Genomic DNA, 21,578 nt, shown 5'->3' with positions numbered 1-21,578 from the left:
CGGTGTCTTTACGCAGCCCCTAAGGCGGCGGTGCAGGTCAACGGCTGCAGGTCTGCTCTTTTCTCGGATGCCCCCTGTCCCCGTTGCTCTTTGCGCTCTTTATGGAGCCTTTGTTCAGCGGATTTGGTCCAACGTGGACATCTCCGGGATCAAGTTTGGGGCGGATACGCACAAGATTAGTCTGTATGCGGACGATGTCACTTACCCCCACTCTTCCTTGCGGAGCCTTTTGAAAGAACTGGCGGAGTTCCAGAAAGTGGCAGGTTTCAATGTCCATTTCACCAAATCGCATGTCCCTAACCTGTCCATACCAGAGGCGGACGTCCTGGATCTGAAGCAGGACTTTGAATTCCAATGGGCGCAATCCGATATTCAGTATTTGGGTGTCCGTCTAGCAACTTCAATTACTAAAACTGTGTCCCTGAACTATAAGATGTTGGTTGAGCAGGTCACTAAGGCTCTCTCCGACTGGTCCTGACTCAAAATGGCTTGGTTTGGGAGACTGGCAGCTCTGAAGAAGACTGTTCTCCCCCGCATACTGTACTTGTTTCAAATGCTGCCGCTGACCCCGCCGCCGGGCACCCTGCGAAAACTGCAGGGGCTCCTTAATAGATTCCTGTGGGACAATAAACAGCCACGACAGGCACTGCCCGTGGCAGTTGCTCCGAGGGCGGCTGGGGGATTGGGTTTTCCCCTACTGTCTGCCTACTTCCAAGCGTCCACCCTGCGATACATAGTGGAATGGAACAGGCCCATGTCCAGTAAACACTGGAACTTCATGGACCAGATGGTGGCGGGTTGCAATATTTGGCGAGAGCTTTGGTTGCCCCGCAAGCATAGAGCATGGGGCCTCTACTCGTCCCCGGTGACGGCGCCGACTCTTAAGGCATGGGACCAGCTGGCGCACCGAAAGGGGTGGACTACGTTCCCCTCTCCGATCACACCTATTGTTACCACCCCGGACTTCCCACCGGGCCGCGCGTCCCCGGTCTTTCATCGCTGGCGAGAGGAAGGCTGTAAGAGGGTGGGTTCCCTCTTTGACCTGCATGGTTTGATTCGGTTTCCCGGTTGCGAACGGAGTTCTTCCAGTTGCTGCCGGCAGATGCCTTTTCTTACACGCAGGTGGCACATTGGGTTACCCAAACCGCTAACATAGCTGATATGTCTCGACCGCTGACGAAGTTTGAAAGGTGGCTGGTCTGTAAGAAAGATGACCGCGGCTCATCTCGGAGTTGTACGCTATGATTCTGATTCCCCCCAAGAGACAAACGCACCCCTGCGCAGGTCCAATGGGAGACGGAGTTGGGACGCCCGCTATCGAAAAAATTGTGGGAACATGTGTTTTATCGCGCGCAGCACACGGCCTCCAATATTGCAGGTGCCGAATCAGCGTATAAAGTGGCGGCCTACTGGTATTACACCCTGGCGTGCGTTCGAGCTTGGGATGTCACTAAATCAGGTCTCTGCTGGAGGGGGTGTGGGCTAACGGGGACATTGACACACGTGTTATGGCACTGCCCAAAGCTGGGGAGGTACTGGCCCACTATTTTGGACGAGCTGGATGAGGCGTTTCAGATTACATTCCCCCGACTTCCGGAGCATACTCTGCTGGGGCTTCCCCATTCCAAGTTCTTCCCTCTGCGCTCGCTGAAAGGTAGACAGATCGCGCTGGCACTGTTGGCTGCGAGGCAGGTGCTGTTGGCAAAGTGGGGCTCCCAAGCGGTACCTGATCCCCGAGACCGGTTCCAGAGGCTTTGGCATATTTTAGCAATGGAAAGGCTCTCGATGGGGATAGATGGGAAAGGCTCGGAGTATGCTAAATTGTGGGGCTCGTTCCTGAATCTTCTGTCCAAAGACCTGCGAGAAGTAACTTGCCCAAAATACCTGCAGATCCTACAACTCATCCCCTTAGAATCGGATAGAGCTAACCCAGTGGTTTGAACCTTTCCTTGGAGACTTAATAGATTTTTGTAGTAATTCTACAGTTCAAGCTGACACGGAGGGGGGTGGGATGGGAGGGGGGCCGGTGTGTGTGTGTAGGTGGGGCGGGTGGGAGGTGGGGAGGGTGTTTGTTTTTCCATTTGTTCAGTTTCTGAAAAGACGGTGGCCACAGCACAGGTGGGGCGGTCACTTCAGGTTCATAGCATTTTGCGGGGCCGACCTCCGGGTTGTAGGCCCAGACGCCATGTTGATGCACTGTGTTTACGCCCTGCCGGCAAGTTGATGTAGGCAGCTGGGCTGTGTACCATATTTCTTCCCGCATAATAAAAATGATTGACTCTAAAAAGTGGAAAAGCAAACAGTGCTGATTTTATACAGAAAGGTATGAAAACCATGAGTGCTGAATCTGAAACTGTAAGTCAGTCATTTTGACTTGGTTTTCCACTCAGATCTTGGTTTTTTAAGTTGTTCTTGCACAAAACCGTCAGTAGATCGTTCCAACATTGTTGTCTTTATCACAACAACTTCACTATAGATCTACAAATTAAACTGATGAGAAATGTTGCGAAAGGAAGTACATTTATTGAGGGCAGCAGTGGAGTTAATATCAGAAGGATGGAGATTAAAGAGTTGGACTGTTTAGTTATAGGATAGTGAAGTCTTTATAAAGCGCACAACAACGAGTGTGCTGTATTTTAGTGAGCAAAGCTCTTTAAATCTTAAGTGAGAGAAGTGGGCAGTGAAGAGCAATCTGAATCCACAGTCCTATGCAATCCACCATCCCTAGCAATCCACCATCCCCAGCTTAAAAAGCCCTCATTAAACACTGGCAACGTCTGATTTCTGTGTTGAATACTAATCATAAAGCCACTTTTCTGGTTACAAATACATTTCATCTGTCTGAATCAATTAAAGACCGGGCTATAGAATGATTGTAATGTGTTTGCGTTGCATGCCTACCATTTAATATTTAACTTATTTTCCAATTTGTTTCCATTTTTTTAATGTAAGGTATTCACAAATCTGTTTACATTGATAATTGTTATTTTTCATTTCAGCTCAGAAAGATATTAGTTCATCACAAGTGAAGGGACACCGAGATGCAGTGTTGGACTTTAGTGAAGATTACTTGAAAAGTATGCAATTGTATTCTTTTTTTTTTACTCACAAATTAAAGGAACAGTTGTGTGATAAGAAGAAATTGCCCACGTTTCTCTTAATAATTGTTTTACTCCTCCATCCTGATTCCTATTTGTAATCAGTGGGTGCTGCACCTTTTAGTGATAGTACTATTTTTCGAAAATGATTTTTAAAGGTGTGTGCAGCCAGTTAAGCAAATGTGCACACAACATGGTAAGTGACTGCGTTACCTTTCCTCGTACCAGTAAGTGGACTGACCCAATCCATTTTCTTTACCAATGGGTGTGGGCTGGAACCTGCATTCTCTTGTGATCAGTCTTTCCATACCATAGGGCTTCATCCTGGTCTCCTTGTCTTTCACTTTTTTCTTTCCTTCCTCAAGTCAAGTAAGGTAAACTGTGCTGCAAGTCTTTGATTTAAAGCTCTGCCATCAGTTCTGTAAGCACTGACATTTTGGTCAACAATATTCTTTGAGGCCTATGACCGAGGCTGTACATACTTTGGAATAATGCACCTTCTTTTGATGTGGCATGACCGTTTTCCTGATCAACCCTTCTTTTGTTCTGAAAGTGATTTTTTTTAATTTTGCTTTAGTGAGTCAGGGCCCGATTTAGCAGGTGGCCGTCCTCCATCAGGGCGGCTGAGTGAATTGATCCGTCGCCCTGCCAGAGGTCTCGACCGAATTTTAAAATATCTATTAGGCCGGCGGACATTTCAAGCTTTGATAGGAACATCCGTCAAAGTGGTTCCTGACCATGTACTGTAACTTTGCTGTACGGCGCTGTCAAACATGACAGAGCTGTATGGCAAAGTTAAAACATTTCTTTCCAAAAACATACTCCTAAGCGGGACTTCGTTTTTGAAAATAAAATAAATCCATGCCCTCCACGCCACGGGAGTTGTCTTCCGTGGCGAGAGAGGCATTTTGCAGTTTTCACTGCCCTTTAACACCAGGTTTTTCCTGGCAGTGGCTTGAGGCAATCTGGCAAGGCAAGAGGTCAGTCTATGGATCTGTTTAAAAGTTGGAGCTGGCAGTCTATGTGACCTGACCCCATAATGGGATAAAAAGCAGCAAATGAATGAGTGATGTTGCTTGAGAAGCATTGAACATGTCTCATTCTTCTGTGCAGCATTTTTCATTGGAGCACAGCAGATCTTACTCTCACTACAGATTTCAAGCTAAGACTCATGTTTCACCTGCAGACAGCTAAATGATTCCAGCTGTGGATCCTGCTGCCAGCATCTGGAGAAGCAAGTACACTTCATGAGACAAGCTTAAGAGCTTGTGGCCTTATACTTTCCTGCAGTTCCAATTATTCCTTGTTGATTCATCTTGACTGCCTCTCTTCACCTGCCGGACTCTTTTCAATCAGCCAGTGGTGATTGAGTCAGGACTACAGTCTCGGGAACATGGATGTCGCTATATCTGATTATGCCTGTACAACTGAATAGCCTGCATCTTCCTTCACAATAGTTACTGCTAGTGCGTTATCATGCAGAGGGTGAGGATATACTAGCACCATATTGCCATGCACAGGCACCAATATAAAATCAGTTTTGTGTTTAGAAGGAAGTGTGCAAGTGCAAGCCAATATCGGTACATGGGCACTTCCGACTGTCAATACCTGCCAAATCTTCCACATGTGAACACCGGCTATCACTCATTAGTGGAGTGGAGGAGGAAGAAGCAACTAGTCTGCCAAGCTGAGAGTAGCCGTTACCCGCAAGATCTACACTTTTTTAAATTCAAATCTGAGATAGACAAAGCTGAAGGATTAAATGCTAAATGTTCTCTCGTCCAGCTGTAGGTAGTTGTGAGAAGTTGGCCTGGTGTATGATGTTCACTATTCTAGTGAGCACCTTGTACAGGTCCAAACAACCCTTATGGTGAGTGGTTGTAAGTCAACCTTATAGACAAGCTATCGTACGGGTAGCATGGACCTAAGCAGTCTTAGGCTTAACTCAAGAGGGCATGTGAAGCCTGCTGTTTTACCATATGCAATCCTTTTAATACCAAATGAAAGGACACCACACAAGTTATATATTATAAAATATTTGTATTTATTACTAGAATAATCCCCTGTACTCTTTATGAGGACAGAAGCACAAGCGTTAAACAAAGAACTTCATATAACATACAAAAGTTGCACAATTATGGATAGGCCCTGGTGGCCCCTAAAATCATATACTAAAATAGTGGTATAAGAACCACGTCCCGAACAATGGTAAGGCCTAGGGCCTTGAGAATCGCTGGGGCTACACTGGACTAACTGGAGTTAGGACGGGAGCGGCCCACAGGATGCGGGTGCAGTGTCTAAAGCACACGCGTGCACCAATTCAAAGTCAATGGCGCATAAAAGTTACAAAGTTGCAGATTTAGGAGTCTTCCGACTGGACTAGAACTTAGCCACTTAAAACTAGGACACTCGAGGTGTAAACCACTACAGGAGCACCGGAGTACTCGCGTTACCTTACCCACAGGAAGCGGGTGCATAGGTGTCAAAGTGCGTCGGGTTTCTTCGTGGAGTTCTATTGAGCATGGAGGTAAAGAAGCTGCAGGCAGCCAGGAGAGAAGAGTCCAGTTGGATCCAAGGGTGGATCGAAGATGTAGAGTACCTGAAAGCAGAGGGGACAGAGTCTGGGTCACTAGCCAGTGACCAGGATGGAACCAGGAAAGAACCAGGCGATGTCGGGCGCAATTAGGCGGTTGTCTTGAAGCTTGTCTCCGCTGCCACGTGGACCAGGGGGCATCGACGATGACCAGGAGTCGGACATGGACTGTCTCACGAAGGCTCTCGCTGTCGGCGGTGTCGGCTTCCGGATTGGAGTCAACAGGCCATGGCAAATGAAACCCACGCAGGAATCGAAGATGGCTTCTGGATCAGATCAGCAAGATCTGATGGGCTGCTCCTTTTCAGGGGAGCAAGGGCCAGTCTGGTGCAACCAGACCAGCGGTGTAAATTCGAAGGTTCGTCGTCACAGAGGCCACTAGCCAACGGGCAAGTGACCGGACAGACGTGTCGAGCAGGAAAATGCAAAAGGGCCCCAAGCAGCACTGGTGAGTGTGGAGAGGTGATCTTCGGTGCAAAAGCTGCTCGGGGCTGGGGCTTCTCAGTCCCCAATGCACAGCTTCGAGGGTGCCTCGGGAGCTGCACGGGAAGCACTTCGCAGGCTTTCCAAGATGGTCTGTCCCACGTCTCACGTTGCCTCCACGGGTCTCAGCTTTGCTGTGGCTGCGGATCGGGCTGTTGGATGTGTGAGAATCCGGTTCTTGTCGATCTCTGTCGCTCGAGCTCCTAGCGGGAGCTGCAACAAAGCAAACCGTTGGGCGCTTGATGGTGCCTGCGTGCACAGGGTGGTCTTTCCTTGACCACAAGGGAGATTCTTCAGTCTTCTACGTCGAGTAGGATGTCGAAGGGTCCAGAGTTATGTATCAAAGTTTCAGTCAGGATTATCTAAAGTCTATGGACACAGCTCCTACCTTTATTCCAAATCAAGGGGCTGGATTACCTGCTAGGTCCCTTGTTGTAAATAGCTTTTCCAGTTTAGTCTGTTTTCTGTGTTTCTTGTTTGGAACTTTTGTATGTTCCCTATGTCTAGGTTCCATATATAATCCTTGTGTAGGCAGTTGGTGCTTGGCCAGATGGTGGTCTGCCGTTTATTCTGTGCTACAAATAAACCTTTCTACAACAAATGATTTCCTGTTTGATTCATCATTTATTATTTATAACATCCCTCCTATGGGTGGGACTCAGGAAGTGGGTGGTTACACCCCTTTCCCTTTGTCCAGGTTCGCGCCAGAGCTGGGGCTGGAGTGCCCCAGCACCTGTTTGAACTGGGCTATGCATGGGACGCCTTGTGTGCCCCAGGCAGTGTCTAGTTTCACTCAGCCCTCCCTGCCTCAATCCACTATCTACTGTCTGGAGTGGTGGGAACACCTCCCTGTGACAGGAAACCGTTTGTCCAGGCCTCCCCTGCCGGAGTTTCGGTCAGCAGTAGGAGGCCAGACTCGTGTGTGTGGCAGCAGCATCCATTTTGTGATGCTGAGGCTCTGGTTAGTTTTAACCGCGTTTAAGTAAAGTAACATGATTTCTCCCTCTAGAAGGGTGGAATGCTACCCCCGTCACCAGAACTGGCGAGGGGGTAGTATTCCAAAGTGTATGACTCCTTACACAGCATGTTTTGATAAAGCCAAACCAAAGTTAGCAATAACCGCGAGGATTAAGAGTATATGGTATGGCAATACCCTGGAACAGCTATAAGGACATGGTTCCGAAAGCTGCAGACAGGCTCAGCTCATGCTAGAGCACCATCTCACATAAAACCAAGCACTCTGCCTACAGGATTGTTAAGGCCTGCCATAGGAGTGACTTATAGGTGTATATGTGTCCAGATATAGGTTTAGACATAGGTATACTATATCTAAGCAAGGGGTGATTACACGACCTTGCCCCAGCTGAGTAATCAGCCAGTTGTGTCAGTTTGGATGGCCAGCCAGGGGTGGCAAAAGATATGCTGCAGCCCCTGGTAGGCCTTGGATGCACCTATGCCCTGGGTACCTATAGTACACTGTACAGGGGCTCATAAGGTGATCCAATCCCAATTGGTGATGTACCTAAAGTACATGGTTGTGAATTTAGAGAGAGAACAGCAGGCTGTGGGTCTGATTAGCAGAATCCCAGGCCAACTAAGTCAAAAACCAGTGAAGCAAAAAGCAAAAAACGGGGTGACTATAGGAAAGCAGACCCTACTCTCCTACAGTAGTTCTTGTAACACATTGTGCCGACTTTCGATCTGGGGATCCAAGTTTGAGTGTCTGCTCAACATCCTGTGCATCTGCAAATATGATTTAATCTCACCATGCCTAAAAAGTGAATATGACCTTGTGTAATGTAACTGGTGCGCATGTAAAGAGCTTTAATAATTTTGGGTCTAGTTCATGCTATATAAATCTCCAAACAAAACAAACCGTTTGTTCATAGATTCGTTTTTATCGTACCGCCTTTTCTTGGGTCCTTTTGAAGCAAATCATTTGCTTTAAAGATTATTTTTACCTTTAAAAGCTTGTCATCCTGAGTTGTGCTCTACAGCTCAGGCCTGCCTTGACTCGACAGTCATTTGAATTGAGAACATATTTTCCCTAGGGAGTAGGTTTTACAGATTAGATATCGGAAAGACAACTGTTGTTACATGCTTGATCCTGTAAAATCTGTGTATTCTGGGAAATACTTAGTCTCTTAAAGTGGAGATACGTGTAAACTTTGGGATAGCCCTGCTGAACTAGGCATGCATCTGTTGGACCTTTGTATAACGTGAGGGCAAACTATGTTGAAATTATATTTTCAGTGATAAGCCTGCACTTGTAAGATCTCATATCTCGGTAAGCAGAGTGATATACTTACAATCCGATGTCTGAGTTTTGAAAACTCTGTAAATTGAGTGACATATCTGCTGTAATAGGCTTGGGTCTGTAAGATAGATACCTGTACCCCGAGAAATAGCTTTATTGTCAGATGTCCGAGTTGGAGAGAACTGAGTCTCCCAAGGGACAAGTCTGCTGTGATAGGGCTGCAAGATCAGTGTAACCTGATGGAATGCTTTGGTGTTAGATTGTGAAGCTTGTACGATCTCTGTAATAGGAAGGATAGCTCAACTGCTGTAGCCCTCAGCCTTTATGATTAGTAAAATGTGTGGAATAACTGTTACAAATCGGAGATAACTTAATTTTCTAAAATCATAGCCTATCCAACCTCTGTAACATAAGCAATTGCTCTAAATTCTGAGCCTTCAAGATCTCTGCAACCTGGACTTCCTCAGCTTTAAGTTTGTGTGCGTGTTTGTGTTTTTTCTCTGTGTGTCTCTATGTTTGTAAGGGGTATCAAGGGAACTGTTGTGAAAGGTTTGCACTTGGGCCAATGTGCCCGTGAAAGCAGTAAGCATCCTGGGCACTGAGCTCACTGATATCATTTCTCTTGGCAGTGGATTTTTTATATTGTGTCTTAGCAGTGGGGAAAATATATTCCCTATATCTTTTGTGCCTGGGCACCAAGTGTTTTGTGTTGTGTGCAAAACTTTGCCATAGTCTCATAGGTGATGTGCTGCTAAGAAGAATTAGTCATCATGTTTACTCTGACAGACTTGGAATATTGGATTAGATCAAAACAGCCATTAAATCAATGGCTTTTTACCCAATCCATTTGAAAAGTAAGAGCACTCTGCCTCTGAGTCGGAATTTTCTTTGGGGACAACAACCAAGTCCCTATGAGGAAATTCAAGCGTCTTCAGTTTAATATGATGTTGGTATACACATTTTTGCCAAGGAGATTTGTCTTTCAGTCCAGCACTGCTTACTCCCATGCTAATACTGCTACTAGCACTTTATTACTACTAGGGCCTACATTAGTAGTTGCACAGAATTCCAGGTGGAAATTCCCTTTGGATGGAACTACTGTTGCTGCGGAGACACAGCATTACGAAGCGGAATTCCACTCTGAATTCCCTATGCTTTAGACATGGATGTGCTCTGAGGGCTGGCTCCTGTTGCAGCCGGGTTTTCAAACAGTTTTATCAGCTGGAATTTCCAGCTCATAAAATCGGGTCCGTTTTAACTGTACATGGGAAAATCTGGTACGGTACCACAGAGCCAATTATGATTGAGTCGTGCAGAATTTCACACTGTTATTCTGCTCCACCCAACTCGTAATCGGGACCAAGGGTAGATGTCACTACTTGAGTTCCATTGTTCCTTGTACCTTTCCTTTTGTTCCTAAATCATCCACAGAAGGAGCAGGAGTTTAAGAGCGGTGTAGCTCCGTATGCTTTTAGCCCAGTACCAGTCGGCATACCATAAACATTTGGACCTTAGCTCCCTTAACAATTTTTCTCTAATCTTTCAGGTTGGCTAAAGGCCTAAAAAAGCCTTGGGGGCGTGGCTTGGACTGCAGAGCTAATGGCTGCTTCATCCTGCCGCTGCGCCGTGCTGGAGACAACGAAGCCAAATGCTCCGATAAAACTCTAAGACCCAACCGGTTAGAAGGCAGATCTGAGTATCGGAACTTCAGCGCCAAACAATAATGCCACCCACAAAGTGCTAGGAATAATAAGAAAAGGAGGAGAAGCAACTGAAGGAACACAACAGCCCGAAGCGAACAGAGACAAGATGGTGGGGGTGAAAACGAAACTGGAGAGGTCGAGCTGAGACGGAGAAAGAGACGGTAGAAGCGAACCGAGCCAGGACAAATCGGAAGAGGGGCTCGATACACACATGCAGACCACCAACCCTGCACTACCCAGTAATATTGGCCACCCGATATCCCGACAAAGAGGAGGAAAACCGATCAAATGAGGTGAGAGCGTGGCTACGATATACAGTATAGTGCGCACCCAGCACCTCAAGGCTACCGTTAAGGAGCGGAGGAGAGAGCGAGGTGCCGGACCAAGCCCTAACTCCAACCCAGGTCAGAACCGCGGGCTCACCCCGCACAAGATAACCTTACCGGTCGGAAGGCACAAGCGAAACGGGCACAACCTCCTACCCAAGGCTGCGCGCACAAATACCCCACAGCTGTGCTTTAAGCATCGGATGCACAACAACCCAGTCCCGGTCACTCCCCCAAGCAGCTAGACGCAGAAGAGGGACAGATATCACGCCGAAGGAGCGGAGCGGAAGGTGGGGGAGAGGGGAAGCAAGATGGCGCCTACACAAAATGCCCCGAACCGAGACAGATAGAAGCACAGAAGAAGGGAAGATCTAGCGCGATCATAGACGCACAGGCACGCAATCTTGACGACACCACAGCACAGTAGAGGTAAAGAGCAGGCAGAAGTAAAAGAAGCCCAACCAAGCAGGAGAGCACCCAAAGGTGAATACAACAAACAGTGCTTAAGAACAGCTGCGAGCGGGACAAAGGCAGAAAGCAAGAACGCCTAACTACCAAAGAAGAGCAACAGAACCGGTAGAAGAGGGACTAACTCAAACAACGCAGAGGAGTGAGAACTAACAACGGGAGCACACCAGGCGCAAAGAACAAAATCAACAGACCGCGCTAGGACTAAGGGGTGGGAACAAGTCACAAATAAGAGCGACTTAACGATACACAAGACCCCCATCCCAAAAGCAGGGGAAAACCAGCAAAAGACCCTCAGGAGGGACTCAGCCCCAAAACTAACTGACCGCACAGATAACCACACTCCGCCCTGATCCAGGCGGCAATAAGGCGCCACAACACAACACAGCGGAGGACCCGGGGGAATGATACACTCAGTTCCGACAGCAGAGGAGAAAGTGGAGTAGAGACAACACACTAAGGAGCAAACAAATAAGCTACAAGGGTAGCTCAGCACCCGACTAGCAGCCAAGCAGCCCAGTGCACTCAGATAGCTCCATAGAGTGTGATACAGGCAATACCAGTTAGGAACATCTAACGGCAGATAAGAACGACTAAGCTCGCATTAAGAGCAGAGTCATACAGAGAGGTGCTAGGACAGAAGGGATACACTCAAAGAACGCACGGGGAGCGACACTAAGAGAGCAAGCATAGCAAAACAAGCATAGTAGATCAAGCAACATGGTGGACAGAGAATCGAGACTACAACAGCAACAGCTGAAGAAGAGCAAAGGGGAACCAATGACATCAAACTCGCCAATCAAACAAACAAAAAACAAACATAAACAGCACCCTGGAAATGATACTTGAGAAATTAGCAGAGGTGCATGATCTAGCAGAATCCACGAACCTCACCACAGACACCATCCAACTTGAGATTGCAGCAGTCAGAGCTGATATAAACTCCGTGAACATTAGAGTGGCAGCGGCGGAGCAAAGGATCAGCGACGTGGAAGATGCTACCCACACTGTGAACAAAGAAGTAAAAGCAATAACAGAGGCAACAGGGGCTCTCCAAAAGCAGACAGCAGAGATGGAAGACAGGAGCTGCAGAGGGAACATCCACATACTAGGGATCCCTGAAGGGGCGGAAGACGCAGCAGGATCCTGCACAACATTCCTGGAAGACCTGATCCCCCAAGCTCACCAACCTAAACTTCACACGACAATTCGAGATAGACGAAGCCTACAGAATCCCAGCTTTCAAACCCTCAACGTCCCAAGCCGCTCGGCCGATCACATGCAAACCCTAAGATCTCAACACACTGAAGACATTTTCAACTTTGCACGCAAAAATCACCACATCAATTGGAAGGGCCACAAGATCATCCTCACACAGCACTATTCCAAACCCACAGTCAACACCAGGAAAGGCTTCCTAAACCTACGCCAAAGACTGTAGACTAAAAGTATTCAATTCTCATTTGTAGCTCCCGCAAAATTCAAGATAATAGACAAAGGGAAGAACCTCTTCTTTACCGACCCCAAAGAACTGACCCGCTACTTAGATGGCCCTGCAGCTCAATCCATGGACACCTCCCAGCACGGATCAGCAAAAAGGGGACCCTCGCCAGAACCGATCACCGGGGGGGGGGGGGGGGAGCCTCCTGAAAGGTACATCCTCAATAAAGAAGTGGAGAGGCCTCCGCAACATTTTTGCCTACCTCACAGTTGTAAGGAATCTACTTCAAACAAGACTTACCTCGTAAAGACAATACGCTAACTCACGAAAGACAGCGTCTCCTTTTACTTTTACTTTGTTTCACTCGGACACACTCCAAGTACACACTCACCAGCTCTTTCATTCTACACTGCCAACGGGGCTAGCGAGTGGACTTATCCATCAACATGTCTCCGGAGGCGGAATGGCGATCCTGCCGTCGCACCTCTGCCATACGAGTGAATTGGGGAGCGAGGGGGGGAGCCGCACTAGTGTATTTTACTTCTATGTCTACTCTATTTTCCATTCTATTCTTCTTTCCACACCTTACACGTCACGGCACAAGACATGTGAAAACACGAGCAAACCAATACAGGGCAGTAAGGGTCCGCCCAGAGTCACCAGAGTACAAGCGATGCCGCAGTACACTGACTGTTGGGGTCACGGAACCACCGCAACACCCTACACCACATGGCTAACAACAAAACATTCACCCTGACCGCAGACCTCCATATAATATCCCTAAATGTCAAGGGCCTTAACCACCCTATTAAACGCAGGAAGATAATTAACTACCTAGTAAAGACCAAAGGAGATATAATCTTGTTGCAGGAAACAAAACGAGCCGAGGAAGATGCCAAACTAGTCAGAGCCAACTGGATAGCACAAACTGTCTGCTCTCCAGCAGACAAAAAGAAGCGCGGGGTCCTGACCCTAGTATCCAAGAAATCAAAGATCTCGATAGACTCCCACCTTCAAGACAAGGAGCGTAGACTACTAATAACAAACCTGTCAAGAGGGGAGGAGCGGTTCCACATTGCAAACATATATGGCCCTAATACAGACGACCCTACATTCTGGACGGAAGTGTCAGACACACTAGGCAAACTCCCTCAGGACGAACTCACGATCGTAGCAGGGGACTTCAACATCCCGCTTGACCACATAATAGATAGACAATCCTTTTGCCCATACCACCCCACCAACTCCCACACCGCACTACAAAACATTTGCACAAAATTCAACCTCAAAGGTGCATGGAGATTACAACACCCAGACACTAGAGACTACACCTTCAACTCCAACCCACATAACTCCTACACCAGAATAGACTACATCTTACTATCAGGGTCACACACCCACTTGATAGAACAAACGAATATAGCACCAAGACTGGTCTCAGACCATTCAGCCATTAGCCTAAAACTAAGCGGCTGCCACAACAAACCTGTCCCCAGAAGGTGGCACTTTAACAGTGAAATTATTTCAGACCCGGGGTACAAAAAAGAAATCGAGTAAGCCATAGCGGAGTATCTAAAACACAACGATTCCCCAGAGACTAGCGTTAACACACTGTGGGAGGCACTAAATGCAACAATCAGAGGTAAACTAATAGGAATTAAGGCAAGAATAAACAGAAAAACGAACCTGAGAATAAACCAACTCGAGAAAGAGATAAAAAAAAACTAGAGCTAGACCATGTAAAAGCCACAAATGACACCGCACTCCTTTCCGCACTAACGCAGCACAAGTACGAATACAATAAAATCTTGAGCGAAAGGGCAGAGCTGTGGTTCAGCAGATGCAAAGCGCGCAACCTTTGCGAAGCCAACAGAGCAGGGAAACTGATATCATCATACCTGAAACACAAACGCAACCAAGTGGCGATTTCGCCTATTACGGACTCAAACAACAAAACACACACAAGACACAAGGAGATCCTCAGCCCATTCCAGGATTTCTACTCAGAGCTATACAAGTCAGAGCAAACCCTCAACCAAGAGGAATGCACAAGATACCTAGATAGATTAGGGCTCCCCAAACTAGACCCCGCAGACATACCAAGACTAGGCCAGGAAATCAACAACACTGAAATAGTAATGGCAGTCAAGTCACTAAAAAATAACAAGGTTCCCGTACCAGACGGCTACACTGCTGACTTCTATAAGACCTTCCTAACCCAATTAAGTCCAACCATGAAAAGAGTCTTTAACCAGGTTGCAAGTACAGGGACAGTAACCCAGTCCATGACAGAGTCTAACATAATAGTTATGCCTAAGAAAAGTAAAGACCATCAACTTCCAAAAAACTGCAGACTCATATCACTCCTCAATGTGGACTGTAAAATCTACGCCAAAATCCTGGCGGTCAGACTAAACATAGTCCTACCCAAATTAATAAGTAATGCTCAAGTCGCATTCATGCGCAGCAGTATGTCCAGCGACAATACACAACTATTCTGCCATATACTACACTAAATATCTTCAAAAACTGAGCCGGCAGTGGCGATTGCACTAGACGCAGAGAAGGCCTTCGATAAGGTCTCCTGGGCTTTCCTAGAGCAATGCATGCAGACCCTCAAACTAGGAAAGCCATATATCAGAATGGTCATGGCCCTCTACCAGGCACCATCAGCCCGTATCTCAGTTAACCGCTCACTCTTGGACCCCTTCAAACTGCAGCAGGGAACCAGACCGGGATGCCCTCTCTCACCGGCACTTTTCCCTCTGGCCCTAGAACCCCTCATTCAGGACATAAAACTAAACAAAAGCATAAAAGGGTTTGACCTCAAGGGTACCGTAGTAAAACTAGCCGCTTACGCGGACGATATCCTAATAATAACAGAACAACCAAAGCCCTTGATTAAGCCCCTGATGTCCACAATAGCATAATACTCCAATTTATCAGGGTACAGGCTAAGCAACAAAAAATCAGAATGCAAACCGCTAAACATTTACTGCACGAAAGACACACTAGGGGACTCGGTATTGACTTGGCAGACTGGGCACGTCAAATACTTGGGTATACACTTTGGGACCAACCTGATCAACACACTAAGACACAACGAAAAATCCCTACTAGGAAAAGTAAAGAACCTCCTAGAGAACTGGTCACCAAAAATTCATAACATGGTGGGGACGCATTGAAACGATAAAAATGATGATCACGTTCGACGGCCGGTTTCCTGCTTGGTCCCCTCATGTCTGGCGAATGTAGTGGAGCGTCCTTGCTCCATATCATGTCCTGGAATGTCAACGGCCTACTGGACAAGATTACGCACGTTTCCGTCCTGAAATACGCTCAGCGCCAGGCCGTAGATGTGCTCGTGCTTCAGGAGACCCACCTGTTAGGCAACCACTGCCCTTTCCTTGCGTGCTATGGCTTTGGAGCAGTCTGGCATTCTGGATTCAATAGAGGCTCGAGAGGGGTGGCTATCCTGGCACGCCGCGCTCTTCCCCTAGTAGCGCGTAAAGTGAATCATGACCCGCAGGGTTGTTTTGTTCTTCTAGAAGGGGCCCTCGGAGACCGTCCCCTTAATCTGGTAGTGGTTTATGCACCCCCCGCCCTACTGGCTCCCACACTCCACAGGCTTACCCCTGTGATTGCTGCCCTGCCCCTGGGACTGACCGTGGTGGGAGGTGATTTTAACGTTCTTATGGACCCTGTCCTTGACTCCATGTCCCCTTCCTCCGCCTCCAGAACTACTCAATCTGGCCTCCTCACGACATGGGCCGCCGGCTTGGAGATTCCTGGAGACTTTGGCACCCGACTGCGCGGCAATACACCCACACCTCAGCCTTACACCGCACCCAGGCACGCATAGATTATATCTTCCTGCCGGCCTTGGACTGTCGGACGACTCAAACTGTCTCTATCCTTCCCTGGGGCCTTTCAATCATTCTCCGGTGTCCCTCCGTGCGGGGGCCCTCCCCCGATCCTCCTGCCCATTTTGGCAGCTTACCGCCTGGTTCCTACAGGACGGTGAGTTTAGGGACAGCGTTGGTGCCGAGCTCCGACTTTATTTCACTACAAACCAGGGCTCAGTGTCCTCCTCTCGCACCCTCTGGGAGGCCGGCAGGGCCACTATCCGCGGATTTGCGAAGGGCCAGCTTAAGCTCACCCGTGCGGCCTGGGAATCCCAGGTCACCCTTCTTGAAGCGCAGGCCACCCAGCTTGAAACACTCCAGCCCGAGGACAGGGATGAGGCCCAGGATAGGAGGCTTACATTCCTGAGGGACGAGATCAGACAGACCTCCATGGAAGCTGCTAAACTCCTTTGGCGCTCTTCGGTGGCCCAAGTGTATGGCTGGGGGGATAAAAATGTGAAACTCCTTCATCCCCTAGCCACCTGCCCATTGGCCAATCGTATAATACCGGAAGTGGTCGATGCGAGTGGTGGGATTCAACGGGCTCCGTTGACGGTGGCTCAGTGCTTCGCTACCTACTACACTACCCTATATTCGGCACGGGCGCCTGGTCTTTCCCTCAACAAGCTCCTCCAGCGAAAGTGTTTCTCCCTTCCGCGTCTTAGTGATTCGGCGGCAGACCTGGATCTTCCGCTTACCCCTGAAGAGGTGACGGACGCCATCTCTTGCATGGCGGCTGGTAAGACGCCGGGCCCAGACGGGCTCCCCCAAGAATTCTACTTGTCCTACCGAGATACTTTGGTCCCGCCTCTCATTGATATATATAACGAAGCGGTGGAGTGTGGCTCCTTTCGCCCGGAGACGGACCTGGCGACCATTGTAGTGATCCCAAAGTATCAACCCCCTTGAGTTGTTCGGGTTATCGTCCGATCTCGCTCATCAACACTGAACTTAAGATCTTCTCCTCCATCCGGGCCAACCGTACGACCCCACCAAGCCACACTGGTTCATCCGGACCAGTGTGGATTTATGCCTCTCCGAGGCACCAGACATTGTCTCAGACGCCTGCATCTTGCTCTTGCAAATCGGCACTTTCTGTCCCCATATTTATCTCTTTTGCTGGTTGACTTCGAGAAGGCTTTTGATTCGGTCAATTGGGGTTACGTGGAGGAGGTCTTGGAGCAGAGGCTTTGGTGCTCGCTTTAGCAAGCTGGTGAAGACGCTGTACCAGCGGCCCCGGGCGCTGGTACAGCTAGTCAACTGAGCTTTCTCTCACCCTTTCCCCATTAGCTGTGGTACGCGACAGGGATGCCCCCCTTCTCCGATCCTCTTCGCTCTGGCTATGGAGCCCCTTGCCTGCCTTATTCGTAGTTACCACTTCCTCACGGGCTGGCGGTGGCCCGGCTTTGAGGAGAACAAAATCGCACTTAATGCGGATGAAGTCCTGCTGTTTTTGGCTGACCTAGCCCAGTCGGGACCCCGATGCCTCCGGACGCTTAGCCTCTTCGAATGTACCTCAGGCCTACCGCTCAACCCGGCTAAGTCCGTGTTGGTCCCCCTGCACGTATCGCGGGAATGCTTTGATTGTCAGTCGACGATCCCCCTTCGACGGCAGTCCTTCAAGTACTTGGGGATCTGGGTTGCCCTTCTCCCCGAACTTGCATGGTCGCTCAATGTCACCCCGCTGGTCAAGCGGGTCCGTGCGGATCTCTCGAACTGGTGTACTCTACCTCTAAACCCTTTGGGAAGGGTAGCCCATTTCAAAATGATGATTTTACCCCGTTTTCTCTACATGCTTCAAAACACACACCTCTTGTTCGCCAAGTGTTGGTTCCCGGAGATGGATGGTCTGATTGCAAAGTTTCTATGGGGGGGGGGAGAGAGGCACAGGCTGGCCCTTCCTTGCCGGAGTACAGTCCGCCAGAGGCGCAGATTATGACTGGTGATTAGGGGAAATGGGATTTCCAGAATATACCGATCACTCACTACTAATACCCCCAACTCCCTCTCTCACCTCCCTGATAAGTGGGAGGGCTGGCTTGGGGCGCTAGAGGATGCCGATTGGAGAGATGCCTTGATGGCCCTAAAACAATCACGGTCTCGGCGCGGCTTCGGTTGGTCCAAATATACTTCCTGCATGCTGCCTATCTTACACCGCTGCGCCTTCACAGCGCAGGGCTCCGGTCGGATGCCCTTTTCCCCCGCTACTCCCATCCCAGCGCAGACTTCTTTCACATGGTATGGCATTGTCCCGCGATACAGAGGTACTGGGAGTTCTTAACATTAGAATTGATGGAGGTCTTGGGCTGGGAGGTCCCTTTGGCTCCTACACGTATTCTATTGAGCATAACTGATGGTCTGGACGGTAGTAGAGCTGAAAAGCTTTTTCTTAACATGGCCTTGGTGGTAGCAAAGAGGGATATCGCTGCCCATTGGCTGATGGCTACAGCACCAACATTGGCGTGGACTGGTGTGCCGCCCAGGAACGACCTCTCTATGTGGCATGGGGATGCCCCGGGAAATGTTGCAGAATGTGGGGGTGATAGAGTTTTATGGTGGGTCGGCTGGTTCTACGGAACGCTTCTAGGGATTTGGGCCTTTGATTTGAATGTATGTCACCTTTTATGTCAATGTGAGTTGTGCTTACCCTGGACTATTCCCATGCGATGTAATCCTGAATGGTGCTGTTTGTTTGGTTACATTGGAAACTCAATAAAATTGATTATCAAAAAAAAATTATGATCACACCACTGATCAACTACCTAACAAGTATGCTTCATCTCCTGCTCACTGAAGATTTCCACCGGAAAATCAACAGCATGCTCACCAAATTCCTTTGGCGGGACAAGAATGCAAGGATCCGTATTAAGAAACTGAGACTAGCGAAAACCCAGGGGGGAGTGAACTTAGCGGACTTCAAAGTCTTCCAGCAAGCCTTCCTAGCGAAACAGGGAACACAATGGGTGACCCCGATGCCCGGCTACACACCAGTATGGTTACAGGTAGAGAAAGCCATCCTGAACAACCTGAGCCCTTTAGCCTTACTAACAGCAAACACATACCCACACACATCTAATCCGATATTTAAGAACACAAAAATAGCACTCCTAAAACTTGACAGGAAAATGGAGGTCCAAGTCGGAATCATTGTGGGCAAATAGCAGTATCAAGTACAAGGGGAAAAGCCTTACTTATGAGACATGGATAGAAAAAGGCATATGCTACCCACACCAACTGGAGAGGGGAGCGTCCCCCATTACATTCTCTGACCTGAAAGCAATCCACCAACTAGACATAGACCTATATAGATTCCTAAAGATAAAAGCAGCCTTGACTAAGACAAGCCTAGCCAGCAACCAGCCCTTGATTTTCCGATACGTAGCAAAAATCAACAAACGAGGCCACCAAGTCTCGCAAATATACAAGCTACTACGCCCGAAAAGCACCAAACTTAATGCCAAAACTGCTGAATACTGGGATAAACAGATATACCCCCGCTAAATGACCAAGAGTGGGAAACCATGTGGGCATCGGCCACTAGAAATAAGATCGCACCAGTCTTAGCACAAACAAAATTCTGGCTACTCCACAAGACCTTCTGGACCCCAGACCGCCTACACACACTAGGCCTCAGTGACAACCCCCTCTGCTGGAGCTGCAACATAGAGAAGGGGGACATAGCACACTTTTTTTTCCACTGCCCAACACTCGGGGAATTCTGGGGTTGTCTATTTGATTTTAGAGACAGTGTATTTAAGTGCAAACCAATGAGGAACTTCGCCTCCCTCACGACGGCGTTTATGCGATTTGAGCTCTCCTCTGAGAGCGACAAGGAACTAATGGACCTACTACTGACAGCCGCAGTTAAACTGGTTATGAACAATTGGAAGGACACTAGCAAAGCTACCTACCAAGGATGGATACACTGGGTTACTCACCTCAGAGGAGCGGACCGCATGGTGCTGCAGTACTCGCCCTGTAAAGCGTCTTCTAGGGGATTGTGGGAAACACTGGACAGGTCCCTAGACCCCCACAAGCCCCTTTAGACGACTGAACCTGAGCTTGAATTAGAGAGACTTATTAACTAACTCAATAACCTTGTATTGTGATAGATGGAATGCACATGTTGTGTAGGCGCCAATGCTAAACAGGGTATGTATATCTATCTAATGGTCTTTCCTATCCTCTTCTCTCTTCCTTTCCTAAATTTGCTGTCCTTTCCTACTTACATCTCCTTCGCTATCAAAATCTAACCATCATGTGGGTAATAACAGTTATAACAATGTACTAAAAACTAATGCAAGATGTGATTCACCCTGTAACCTGCTAATGATGACTGTATACTGGTTATAAAAATAATAAATAATAAAAACAGCTTTAAGAATGTGGGACAAATTGCTATGCAGTGTATCTGGATTAAAAATTGAAGCCTGCTAATTCAATTGATTGGGTTGACCAGTCTGATGAGAAACCATCCATATCCCCCACCTGCCCAAGCTCACAACTCATTTCGTAGTTGGGTACACCACATTGCTTGGTAGGAAACCTCCGATTCACTCCCCCCTAATATATTTTTGCTCTGGATATACCCCTTTGCCCCACACACATTCAGGACATTAAGACATCTTAAGATAATTGTTTACTCAGAAAGAACTGCCCGATGCTGGCTTTTTCCCATCCGCATTCTGTATTACTCTTGCTGGGTAATGTGCCAGTTGGCTCAGAAATAGAAGTGACATAGGAGTAGAACAAAGTTGCATTTATGCTTGGTCTTGCTGCTACTAGTCCAAGTCATCTACTATTCTCAGCAGCCTCCAGCCTTCCCTCCTGCCATCACTAGAGTGTTAGAAAATTATAACAATCAAGAGTTTCAGTTTACTCTGTTCTTACAGTGTGTCTTTCTTTTACAGGAGTTTGTAAATTGTACTCGGAACAAAGAGCAATTCGTGTCAAACGAGTAGTCGACAAGAAGAGACTGTAAGTTGTTTCATTTTTATAGACCTGAGTAAGAGCTGTGGGTGTCTTTTCTGTTGCATTTCAGTTGTTAATGTAGTTTTTATTAACAGCAGTTCAGTGTTTTTATTGTAATGCATAACCCACCAGTAATTTATATTACAAAGTTTAATAAAAAATAATTTTTGTTAGATGGGTGCTGAAGGAAATTTCGGTACTTGTAGACTTTCACAGTTAAACCATGCATCTTCGGGGGTTATGTCAAATTCTTACAGTTAAAATGATTTGTTAACATAGGTCGATTATTTTCACCAAAACCATAGTATTTAAAACGGCCTTAATGCACCACGG

General features: G+C 47.8%; 1 protein-coding gene across 6 annotated transcripts in view; it reads left to right on the top strand.

Moving 5' to 3' along the window:
- Positions 1–21,578, top strand: part of STX18 (syntaxin 18) — an 897,615-nt gene that overhangs the window by 111,434 nt on the left and 764,603 nt on the right. For 4 of the 6 annotated variants that reach the window (XM_078686620.1, XM_078686645.1, XM_078686612.1 and 1 more), the window contains 2 exons: positions 3,000–3,077; positions 21,185–21,251. In XM_078686620.1, the coding sequence (XP_078542746.1) occupies positions 3,000–3,077; positions 21,185–21,251 (145 nt within the window). The remainder of the gene's footprint in view (positions 1–2,999; positions 3,078–21,184; positions 21,252–21,578) is intronic. The other 2 variants (XM_078686654.1, XM_078686628.1) reach the window with 1 other exon arrangement.

This window comes from Lissotriton helveticus, chromosome 1_1 (genome assembly GCF_964261635.1).
Source record: "Lissotriton helveticus chromosome 1_1, aLisHel1.1, whole genome shotgun sequence".
Taxonomy (NCBI): Eukaryota; Metazoa; Chordata; class Amphibia; order Caudata; family Salamandridae; genus Lissotriton; species Lissotriton helveticus.
Note: the sequence above shows the minus strand (reverse complement) of the source record. Positions and strands in the feature narration are given on the sequence as shown.